The sequence below is a fragment of the Arvicanthis niloticus genome, chromosome 2 (genome assembly GCF_011762505.2).
Source record: "Arvicanthis niloticus isolate mArvNil1 chromosome 2, mArvNil1.pat.X, whole genome shotgun sequence".
In the NCBI taxonomy this organism is placed as follows: domain Eukaryota; kingdom Metazoa; phylum Chordata; class Mammalia; order Rodentia; family Muridae; genus Arvicanthis; species Arvicanthis niloticus.
In genome coordinates, this window is record NC_047659.1 from 82,480,756 (window position 1) to 82,493,424 (window position 12,669).

Here is a 12,669-nt window from a genome sequence, read left to right on the forward strand (position 1 = left end):
ATATCTCCCCCCATCCCCTCTCTTTCTTTCTGCTTTCAAGTAGCCTCTCTTTTCTGTGCTGTTCTCTGTTAGGGATATCTTATCTTTTGACTCATTCCGTCAAATCTTTCTTAGTCATTTTGTGTTTCCCTCAAACATGGCTACTTCCTTCTACAAGCTATTCTTATCTTCATTGTTACGGATTAAAGGTGTGTAGTAAGGGTGTCTGCATTCTAGCCAAATCATATTGTAATATAGTGCATAACTACATTCTGCCTGGATCATATAAACATAGATCTTTGGATGTGAACCCTTACCAGAGCAACCATGTTGCTAGATTAAAATTCCTCTAGAGGATAATTTCTTTAAACCTCCTACTTGTTACTGTAGAATTCTTTGTTCATTAGTCTGTTTTAATATCAAACACTGTTCTCTGTTGCTTTTAATATGTAGACTCTAAAATTTACTTTTTAAAAAGTGTTTAATCAATATATGTTGTCACAGGTGTTTGCATTTGAGATCCCTGGAGCATGGTGGGAAGATACACGGTATTCTCCATATCAAAGTTGCACTCTCTCTGTCTTCGAGTATGAATTTTTGACATAAGAATATACTACTAAATTTAAGAATTCCTTTGTTTTTCCTAAAAACTTATTAAAATGTGATTCTGAGTCTTATAAACTATATGAACCCTGCATAGGATGAATTTTAATACAGAATAGGAAAAGAGTATGAAGACATTAAATGCTACCAAAGGTAAGAATTGGCAACAGTGTAGAAAAAAATAGCAGAACATAGCAGACTAATAGACTGATATCATAGTTTATAATCATTGACATGTTAGAAGCAGTACATTCTTTTTAACTGGAGCATTCTTCACATCCTTGGCAGCCGCATTTTAAGCCAAGACTAATAGGAATCACATGAATAAGTTTTTCTGGACTGGATTTGATTAAATGTATCAGTGCCCCTTGATTCTTCAGCTATGAGCTTTTAGTTCTTAACCTTGGACCTCATGGATGTAATGGCTGTGTTTTGAACAAGAATTCACTGTCTCATACAAGGTGTTTACAAGTCTTATGATTGAATATTAACACATAGTAGTGTTAATATTAAACAAAGCAGTCCAATCTCTAAAAGTCAAACAGGGTTCTGATTTTCTGCTGAGACCACCACAAGAAAAAACTCTAGCAAAGTCAAAATAAAGGTATGCCCTGGGCTTAATTGTAGTGTCAGACCACTGCAAGCAGGCAGCTAGTGCAGTGCAGGTAATTGCATGATTTTGGGCTCATCTCAGTATAATTCTATTAAAGTTATGTTCATACTACCATCTGTGACTTATACAATAACTTCTAAAATGTATGTATTTAGATAAAAATATATCTTTGATTGCCATAGGGTGATTATTGATGCAATGAAATACCATGACAAAAAAAAAAAAAGTTCGGGAAGAATAGGTTTATTTGGGCTTACATATCCTGAATCACAGTTAATTGAGGGAAGGTAAGACAGAAACTCAAAACAGGCAGAAATCCAGAAGCAGGAGCCATAGAGGAATGATGCTTACTGGCTTGTTCCTGATGGCTTTTCAGCTTGCTTTCTTATAGAACCCAGGACCACCAGATCAGTGCAATCCCCACCCACAATGGGTTGGGCCTTTCCAAATTAATCACTAGTTAAGATAATGTTCTACAAGTTTGCCGCATACAGCTTGGCTCTATGGAGGCATGTTTTAATTGAACTTTCTTCCTCTCAGATGACTTTCCCTTGTATCAAGCTGAAATAAAGTTAGCCAAGGCAATTGATTAAATTCTAATACATCATCAGAGCCTTCTGTAAATCATAAGCTTTTACTTTTGACCTCCATCCTGTCTTTATGCTCATGGATGCTTGCTGAGGGTTGGTTGACTGTCGCAACTGCTTAAGATATGGCAGCAGTGAATTTTGCCAAATAGTCTGATCCCCTTTTTTATAAAAGATTTTTTTTGGCATACCATAATTGTTGATGGTATTTTTTTCATTTTTTTATTAAAATATTTTTATTTATTATTTGGAGATTTCACATCATGAACCCTGAACACATTTTCTTCCCAGTTCTACATTTACCACCCACCCTTGTGAACCCACCTTCCCCCACCAAAAAGAAGAAGAAAAAGAAAGTGAGAAAAGAAAAACAAACAAGTCCAATTTGGTTTGCCCATATTCTCCTTGAAACATGGTTAAATTCCCAGTGGCCAACTCTTTAAAGCAAACAGAGTCCTTCCCCACCTGAACCCCTACCATAAGCCATAAGTTGTAGAGAGCTACACTTTTGTATCCTTATCACATTGTCCGATAGTTCTCTTCAGTGCTTTCAGTCTAGGCTGCTACTTTGGGTGGGTGGGGTCTAAGGGTTGGGATTGTTATAGAAGGGATTGTTACAGAAAGGATTGTTACAGAAAGGATTCTTACAGAAAGGATTGTTACAGAAGGGATTATTACAGAAGCCTTCCATGTCCCTCTTTTTCACCTCTAAGTCTGCAGTCAGCATTCCCATGACAATAGTGGCTTCCTTTTTCCACAGTAGAACTTTCAAATTTGGAGCCAGTGTTTTCAAGCATTAATAAAAGTTTGGTAACTAAGGTTAGACTATTATGAATCTATTATAAATATTTTTCTTACACAAATAAATTTAACATCATCTTTACTGGTAGTAGATTTTACCTAAAAACAAACAAACACCAGTATATTCTTTCATCAATAATCAGCATATTTTTATACATTCAGATTTTAAATGAGGTTTCAACCATTGAATCATATCTCACTGCTTCCCTCCTAACCATTTTATGCCATTTCTGCCATATGTGCAATTTTTTTCTCCACTGAAACCTTGAATCATTAAAATCATTTGGAATCATTGTTAACTTTAATGTTTAACTCTGTCCCAGTAATCATTAATATTTTTAGTAACATTTAGAATGGTGGTGAATCTTTTCAAAAGATTTTCAATTCCTTTTGTATACATCTGTCAGAGAAATCACTATGTATAGAAGCCAGGTTTATCAACTGCGTTTATTAAATAACAAGACTTTAAAGTTGAAATTACTCCTTGGTCTGTAGTCATCATCTTGGGTGACCAGGTACATTTCAACTTCTCAGCAATAGTTGAAAAGAATCATTTGCTGCACAGTTGACTTAAATTTTCCAGTGAATCATTCTATAAAATAAATGTGTAGTCATGAAAGCATTATCGTTCCATTTAGGACATACTGAGATCCCTAGGGATGTCCAGCATGGTAATTGGGCATTGATTTCCACTAAAGTTCATCAGTTACCCTAGTCATTAACAAGAAAGTTAGTTTGTCCTTTGACATCAAACATTGAATTTTATTTTCTGGCTACTAAAGTCATGGATAATTTCTTAATGTAATAGTAAGCTACTCATCCAACATTGAAAAGTCTGTTACCTAGCAGAGCCCCTTTACATTAATCTGGATAGACCTGGATAATCTTCTACATTTGCCATTTTAATCACTATCTTTAATCATTTTTATGTTGTTGAAATAAACTGATTTCTGAAATCCTATGAAATGACATCCAATGTACCTCTCTCGTACTTCACAGTGGAGAAGAGAACAGAATTTACTCTAGATTAAGATTAGGGGAACGGTCTCATGATGTCTTATCCCAGTGTTCCCTGGGGAAGCTCAGGAAAGCGAAGTGCTCTATTAACAGCAACTCAGTTGTGATTGAGCCGTGATGTGGGCAAAGGTCTCTGGATTACTAGCTCATTGCTCTTTACCCTCCACCCCACTGCCCCGGCAATTATAGGTACGAACACTCCACACTCCCTTAGTCAGGAGGCAGATGCCACTGACAGTTGTGTTTGCATTTTTATGTTCCACTTCAGGAATAAAAAATGCTGAAGTAGTCAAATTTTATCACTTCCATGCTTCCTAATAATGTTTAACTTTCATTAAAAAAAATCTAGGAGATAAAAAAGCATACTCCGTCTACCCCCAGTAACTTCAGAAGTTCTCTGGCAGATGCTTTAGGAGCAAAGCAGACAGCTAGTGGCCAGAATCCGATTTCAATTTGTCATTTTTCCCTTTGGTGCCAGTTTCACTACCAATGTTCTTTTGACAGCCAGCTTTTGAGAACTGATATCTGAAAATTTGCACATAGATGGGTGATCCTCAACTCTTCAGAGAATCAAATTCTTCCTTCCACCTCAGAAAAGCATTTCTGTTGGAAACATCTCTGTGAGCCTTGCTTGAGACTCTCTTGTTTTTCACTTCCAAGCATGGGTGTGAAGAACTTTGAAGCTTGGGACTATGTTGTGTTTGCAGGCCTCTTCGTCATTTCCTCTGGAATTGGTGTGTTCTTTGCCATAAAGGAGAGAAAAAAGACAACATCTGGGGAATTCTTAGTAGGAGGAAGGCAAATGAGCTTTGGCCCTGTAGCTTTGTCTCTGACAGCCAGCTTCATGTCAGCTGTCACTGTCCTGGGGACTCCTGCTGAAGTCTACCGCTTTGGGGCATCCTTCTTCATTTTCCTCATCTCATATGCATTTGTGGTCCTTTTCACATCTGAGCTCTTTCTTCCTGTGTTCTACAGATCTGGCATCACAAGCACTTATGAGGTAAGAGACCACTTTCTCACTGCCTACAGCAAGAAGATGGCACTTGCTTTCCACACGACAAGTCTTTCTTTTCCTTGGTTTGTTGTTTTTCTATGACATCTTGAAATCAGTAGTAGACTACTATTTTTAAGGCACACTGTTTAAAAAGACAATACATAGTATGGAGTTAGAGGTGTAGTCCTAGGTTTTGGCTGTAGACACGTCTGTTTTTTACTCTGTAGAAGGTAACTAGTGATGTCACTCCTGCTGGCTATTTCCATGATTCAATGAGGAGCGATGTATAAAAACTGATGCACTGCTTAATTGATGAAAGATAATTAAGATTAAGAGAGATAATGTCATTTTTATTGTCATTAGCATGACCACTCTGAAAAGGCAAACGGAATACATGGTACTAGTATAATTTCTAGCAGAGAAAAGTAAGATCTAGATAGGTAAGTTAGACATATTTTAAAACTAGATGAAAAGCCTACTAAGAAGCTAGTATTTATTTGTATGTGATCTTTTAATGGCCTGTATATTAAACAGTAGCCCCTTAATGCTAGTTATTACTGAACTCCGGTTTTTAGTAGCAAGTGGGAATATTTTGGAAAAGCGAGAAATATTTTAGGAGAAAAAAATTCCAAATAATAAAAATATGGAAATTATTGTAATGAAGGGGAAATAAGACTATGGAATTTTGGCCTTGAAACAATGCTAAATAAAACCAACATGTTTAAAACTGAATTTTCATGCCTAGTATTTAAGTGTGCTTGTAAATCAGTTTCTTGTGAAGAAAAAATATTAAACTTTATTGCCAATGAAAACCCTGAAACAACAGAAGACTCGTAAAAAAAAAAAAAAAAAAAAAAAACCTTTAAAAAATAAATTATCACAAAATGTTTCTCTAGTCTTCCAAAGCCGTTCACACAAATAAATATTTTCCAGTAGGTCTTAAGACATATAGTGTCATGGACAATCATATCCCAAATGTTCAACATTAGAAATTAATCACACTTGAGCAATTCAACAGCCACAGTCTGAGACACAAACTCAGGGGAAAAACAAGTAAATGTATGCTTAGCTCTACAAACTGTACACATATGCCATTCAATTGTAATGTACTTTTGAAAATCAAAACCTGGCCTAGAGTTTCTCATCCATGCATAAAGATTTGACTGTTGAAAACATTTGCCCAGTTTTCTAGTTTTGTTCTAGAAATGTTTTTAACATTTGCAACTCTTACATCTATGTTTCCATTTGGAATATATGCTATGATTAGCTTTTCATTTACTAAATACCCATTCAGCACTTACTCTGCCCTAGGCACACCTTCAGACCTTGAGGACATGCAGTAAAGTGCTGTTCTGCCCCCATGGGGCTTATATTTATGCAAAAGGAAACAAACAATAAATGCATAAAACGATTATAATGCAAGGTTATATGTATTTAGCTGTGTGCTAAGTACTGTTCTAAATACCATCTGTATCAACTCATTTGGTGCTTGTCAGCACAAAAACTGCAGCTCTCACCTCAGGGAATATGAGATAGCTTATTCTGTAGCCAAATTTGAGTGAATATAGCCTTGGAAATGCATAATTAGGCCAACCAAGGTTCTATGTTTACTTAAAAATAATTGAGTATTATATTCACATGAAGAAACCTACTTTCTCTAAACCCTGTAACTTATATGTAGTTTTAGTAAAGAGAATGAGAATTGCAAAAGTAATTCAGCAGATTTCAAACACATAATTTGCAGGAAACCAAGGACTCTAACCTGAGAAACTTATGATGCACGCTTTTCAATGCAGCTAGGTCAGGCCAACTCTGAAGAAATTCAGAGTTGAAGAAATTCAAACTCCTTTCAAATTTACATGTTAAATTTAGTATACTATTTTAAATGTATTATTGCTTGCCTGAGTATTCTTTAAAATCCTTTGTACAGGAGGACATAAAGATTGTGTAAAGTACTTGTAAGGTTATTTTGAGATAAGCCTCTAATTTATGAGAATTGGCAGTGTGGCCTAGATGTGAACATTGTGAACTCTAAGTGTAAGCCTACTTGGCTTTGAATGATGGTTCTGCCACATGCTAGCTGCATGACAGGAAAAAAGTTCTTAAGTATTCTATATCTGGTTCTACACTCCAAATATTGTTAATAATACTTCTGTCTCAAAGGATTTCTACAGTGGATGAGATAATATATGGAGTTATTTTTATAGATCTGGGCCAGAACAGTATGTCAGCATTTCTATTATTTTCATTGTTCCTTATTTATAACACTGTGGTATTTGGGATTTCTTCTTTACGCCCCATTTTATAGTAAAATATATGACTTTTGGGATCTTTTCAGGTGTAAAAGACTGCAATAAGTGGCCTATCCTTTCCACTCCTTGGACATCAACCAGTTTTGTCAATTGCTTTGATGAATAAAAAATTTTTTTAACAATTAGTGGGTTTGAACCTCATGAAATTTACAGCTTCTGTGTTTGTCCCTTGGAATTCTGCCATTATATTGCTATGCAAGCAAGCTGGCACAACTGGTCTAGTTCTGGAATAAGAATACACACACACACACACACACACACACACACACACACACACACACACACGCACACAAACCACCACCACCCAAAGCAGGGCCAAGCTTGCTGACTGCCCACTTTCCAGATTTTTACATAGCCTAGGCCATTCCTCAAGCCATTGATTGTGCAGTTGACTAGAGCTACACAGGAGCTTGGAGTAGGAGCAGAGGAAGAACCATTAGCCTCAGTGAGATGAGGAACAGACATTCTTGACTTCTGAACCCATCAATTTTGGAATGGATATTCTACTTTGCTTTCAGCAAGTGATTAAAAAAAAAAAAATAAAACCCCCCAAAACTGCCTGAAACTGAGTTAGATGGAGCTATTCCTCAAAGTTCCTTTTTCAGTTGATTCAAGCGTGTTTCAAGTTGACAGAAACTAATTAACACAGTGGATAAATTAGAGGAATAGCTAACTCTTTGGGTGCTTTGATAGGCAGTGGGATTTCAAGAAGAAACTATGCATCTCATTATCACTAGCTCATCCCAGGACAAACTACAGGAATTATTTTCATCCATGTGTTCTAAGTCAGGTTTAGCTCTCTCTGCCTTTGCCTTTAGAAAGCTAGGATTAAAGGGATACAGCATTGCACCCAGCATAGCTCAATTTTAATAGTGTACACTTTTATTATCTCTAGTTTGATACTATCTTCATTTCAGTTTAGCTTATATTCATTTTCTGTGCTAATAAGCTCAGCTTATTATTTACCCTTTTTTCTTTCTTTTTTTCTTTTCTTTTATTGGATATTCTCTTTATTTACATTTCAAATGTTATCCCCTTTTCTAGTTTCCCCTCTGGAGACACCCTATCCCATCCCCCTCTCCTTGCTTCTATGAGGGTGTTCTTGTACCCTCCCACCCACTTCTGCCTTCCCACCCTGGCATTCCCCTACATTTGGGCATTGAGCCTCCGCAGGACCCAGGGCCTCTCTTCCCATTGATGCCTGACAAGACCATCCTCTGCTACATATGCAGCTGGGGCCAAGAGTTGCTCCATGTGTACTCTTTGGTGGTTTAGTCCCTGGGAACTCTGAGGGGTCTGGTTGGTTGATATTGTTGTTCTTCTTGTGGGGTTGCAAACCCCTTCAGCTCCTTCAGGCCTTTCTCTAACTTCTTCATTGGGGACCATGTGTTCAATCCAATGGTTGGCTGCGAGCATCAGCCTCTGTATTTTACTCCTAAACTGTTTAAAATATATTTCATATTCTATAGTTATGTCTAGTTTCTTACTTCTTTCAATCTAAAATTTTCATAACAAAACCATTTATATTATAATGTCTCACACAGTAATCTCTGAACATTTATGCATTACATTTTAGTTAGTTAATTTTAGTTCTTCTGTAAATTAGAGTCTATCTATGGCATTATTTTGATAATACTTTAATAAGTAATATGTCTAAATATTATAGAATACTACTTCATCAAAATAAGTTATGTTATAAAATATTTGTCCTAAAATGGATAAGATATAACCCAATATTATGAGGATTTTAGTTCAATCTATGAAAATATCAGCTTTTCATATTTATAGATAGGTCATTACACTGTTTGGTTGAGGAGTGGCATATTTTATGCGGTTTCTATTTTAGGATTATAGACTAGCAGAATGTAGAGAATAATTTTAGGGTTTTAACTACTGAAGCAATTGGGCTAAGAAGTCTGTTGCCAAAATAAAGAGGAAAAGTTAATTTTAAAGCAGCATTAAAAGACACAAACCAAGTGTTTTTGTTTGAAAGTGAGGTGTGCCAGGCTCCTTTCATGAATTGGATGTGTGTTATGACAGCAGCGGACGAGACAAGACTAGATTTATATTCTTACTATTTGGGTGTGAGTAACCATGGAAAGTAGACTTAATGTGTCTTGAGTTAGAAAATAATGTGGCCGGGCCAAGTCTAGTGTTCTAAGAAAAGAAACAATGCAATGATACTAAATATTACCTCTGAGTAACAGGCATAAAATATGGGATTTTTCTATTAGACTCAGTTTTTTATTCTATTGTAGTTAAAAAGCTTATATATTCACCAAAGATAAACAATAAGTAAGGTAAAACACTTGGAAGGAGAGCAAATACACTCTTCCAGAAGTAGAATTGTGTGAGTTCATGCAGGAGAAAATCTTAGATCATCGAAAGAGGTAACATTCTCCAGGGCGATGGAGGCAAAAGCAAGCGACTGCCTGCAGATACTAAGAGTACAGAGAAGCTCAAAGGGGGAAAATTTAGACACTTCTGTGGAAATATGGTACTATAGCAGTGGTTTGGCCTAAGCAAATTCATTTTGAATGATATTCAGAAATGAATATCTATCTATCTATCTATCTATCTATCTATCTATCTATCTATTTTTGTTTTAAGCCACCCATATCCATACATAACCAATAGGGACTGATGTCCTTAAAAGTATTTAGCATATCTGAGTGTAACAGAGCTCAGAAAAGAGAATGTGCATGGGAATATAGATGCCAGCTGGATCAATTTCCCTGAGAGATGTATAACTGAAAGTGTTGGGAACAAATATGAAACTTTAAATTTGAGGAGAATTTCTCTCTCATTTTTAATTAATGTTGAGAACATGAAAAAAACCAGTTTTTGGTTGCCACCAACATGTGAGTGATACTTATTTCAGCTTTATAAGTACCCTGCCATGGTGGTAATTGTTGTGGTTCATAGGTGCTATAACTGGGTAGGGCTGCCCCCTTATTGGTTGTCGAATACAGCTTTGAAACCATATATGTGTGAGGGTCTGAAAATCGCTAAAGGAAGACCCTAGACTCAGATAGTAAGCAAAAATAGAGTGTTTATTCTGCAGAAACAATCAGCATGCAGGGGTCAACCATTCTCTAAAATGGTCACCCCAGACAAAGGTTCATAGGCCCTTTTATCGAGAACAGGGTTGGGGGCAATCTCTAGGATTAGATAATGTAAAATTTCATTGGTTGGTGTTAGGAGTTCACAGGTGGTCAGTGGTCTGCATTCCTATGCCATGAACATTCAACCATGTGATGAAATAGGCCTGCCCAGTGCAGATGACCCATTCTGAGATAAGATAGCTCCATATTTTTGTGGGTATCCTCAGGCACTTCTTTGGGAGGGGAGTGGTTTATGATCTTGTTCTGCATTTTACGGTCTCTTCCTGGAGCTGGTTTTTATGGCCTAGTTCCTAGAATTTAGGGTCTGTTCCTGGAGCTGGTGCTTTAAGGCCTTTCTTTTGAAATCAGTGCTGGTCCTTAAAAGGAGACAAACGCGGGTACTGAAATGGAGACAAATGGGGTTTATATTGTCCTTACATATGTACAAACATTTAAAAAAAGGACTTAGTAGGTTAAATTTATAGATATTTGTGCATATGGATACCGATATATTCACATTCAAATAATAATAATAATAATAATAATAATAATAATAATAATAATAATAATAAAGTCTATCAATGTGTGGAGGGGAATAGAAGGGATTTGAGAAAGGGTAACTTGAAGGAGCTGACAGACAAAATAGAAAGGAAAAGTGGTTTAATTCTGTGCCAATTAGAATATTAAAATAATAATATAATAATTAGCAGTTTAGATACAAATTAAGATAGACAGGTGTAGCCATGCAATAAAGCAGATCAAACCAGAAAGGCATACACTGTTTTGGCAGTCATAATCACTAGAGATTTTGAGATTGGTGTGATCAGAGCTTTCCTAAGAGACACAATGTCATGGATATGCACTCAGAGAATATACTGCAAAGCTTAGTTTTAAAATGTGCAAGGAGAGGACAAGAACATTAGTCTAGAAAGGAGAGGACAAGAACATTAGTCTAGAAAAGAAGAAACAAAGATTTAGGCTAAGTTGTGAGCAGAAGGGTCATAAAAGATACATTGCCATCAGCGAGTCCAACAGGAAGACCTCTGGTTAGAAAAGGAAGAGGAATACACTTTCATGCAACCAATCCTCTTGTCTTCCATAACTGTCTCGAAAAAGATGAAGAACTAAATATTAATATATGCTTACTTTTAGCAATCCATGCTTTTCTCCCTCTGGTTACTTCCAAGAAAATATACCATAAAATAGTATTATAAACCCAAATTCTATATTCAAAGGAATACTAAGAAACTAAAAAAAAAAAAAAAATGTCAGCTGCTTGTGGTGGTTTGAGTAAGAATGGTCCTACTTACTTGCATATTTGAATGCATAGTCATCAGAGAGTGGCATTTACCTAAGAAGGATTAAGAGGTGTGGCCTTGTTGGAGGAAGTATATCAGTGCGGATGGGCTTTGAGATTTCTTTCTCTTTTTTTATTGACTATTTTATTTATTTACAATACAGATGTCATCCCTTTCCCCATTTCCCCTCCCTAGTACCCCCTATTCCATCTCCCCTCCTTCTTTATGCTTTTATACCATTTTGATTACATGCATGTAATAAGGTCAGTTCTAGGTTGAGGGTCTAGCAATACAATAGGTGCAAATAGTCGAGGAACAAGCAAGACAATAAACACAAATAGTCAAAGAACAAGCAAGGAATTAAATCCAATTACATGAACACTCCCATGATCACTGTTTCTAAGGGCTTATCAGGATGCCCAAGTATTTGAGCCTACTTCCCTGTCCTAGTCCAAGGTTATTTTCATGTCTGAAGCCTATTACCTTGTTCTAGTCTAAAATTTAGATTCCTGTCTGAAATTACTTCTCTGTTTTAGCCTAATATTTAGGTTCCTGCCTGAAATTACTTCTTTGTTCTAGCCTAAGATTTTGATTCCTACCTGAAATTACTTCTTTGTTCTAGCCTAATGTCAGATTCCCGCCAAGCAGCCCATTTCCTTGTCCTTGGAGCATGTCAGATTCTTGCCAAGCAGCCCCAAAGGCTCTCCGTTTCACCCTCTTTTTTATTTCATTAACAAGACTGAGCATGTCTTAGGTCGTGCATAGGTGAAAGGGAAGGATCCACTTACTGGCATAAGGCATGATCCCGATCAGGTATTAAGTATGGGGAAGAGGGCATGTTTGTGTTTTTTCTGCAGGATGCTGAAGGAGCATGGTGGCCACCATAGCGATGGGTGAGGCATGCTGATGCCAGGACAAAGAATAATGCTGACCTGTGAGCTTGCTGAGTGCCCTGAAAATGGTGACTGGAAAGCTGTATTGTGCCTTGAGGTTTCAAAAGCCCAAGCTAGGTTCCCTTCCTGCTGCCTGTGGATCAGGATGTAGAACTCTCGGCTACTTCTCCAGCACCATGTCTGCCTGTGTGCCACCATGCTTCCCACTCTGATGACAATGGACTAAACTTCTGAAACTGTAATCAACTCCTAATTAAATGTTTTTCTTTATAAGAGTTTCCATAGTCATGGTGTCGCTTCACAGTAACACATTACTAAGACACAGCTCATCTAAGGCTTACTGATTGTTTTTCTTTCTGTTTGCTAGTACTTACAGCTACGATTCAACAAACCAGTTCGCTATGCAGCAACCGTTATCTACATTGTGCAGACGGTGAGGAGCAGGGGTTGTGGAAGGGTTGCAAAATG

The 12,669-nt window shown here is 36.8% G+C and overlaps 1 protein-coding gene across 2 annotated transcripts in view; it reads left to right on the forward strand.

Annotated features, from left to right (window-relative positions):
* The window catches only part of Slc5a12 (solute carrier family 5 member 12), a 134,921-nt gene that overhangs the window by 79,915 nt on the left and 42,337 nt on the right, over window positions 1–12,669 (forward strand). Inside the window, exons 1-2 of one of the 2 annotated variants that reach the window (XM_034495415.2) lie at window positions 3,970–4,600; window positions 12,569–12,634. In XM_034495415.2, the coding sequence (XP_034351306.1) occupies window positions 4,262–4,600; window positions 12,569–12,634 (405 nt within the window). In that variant the 5' untranslated portion in view covers window positions 3,970–4,261. Of the gene's footprint in view, window positions 1–3,969; window positions 4,601–12,568; window positions 12,635–12,669 lie in introns of those variants that run through there. The other variant, XM_076929412.1, reaches the window with a different exon arrangement.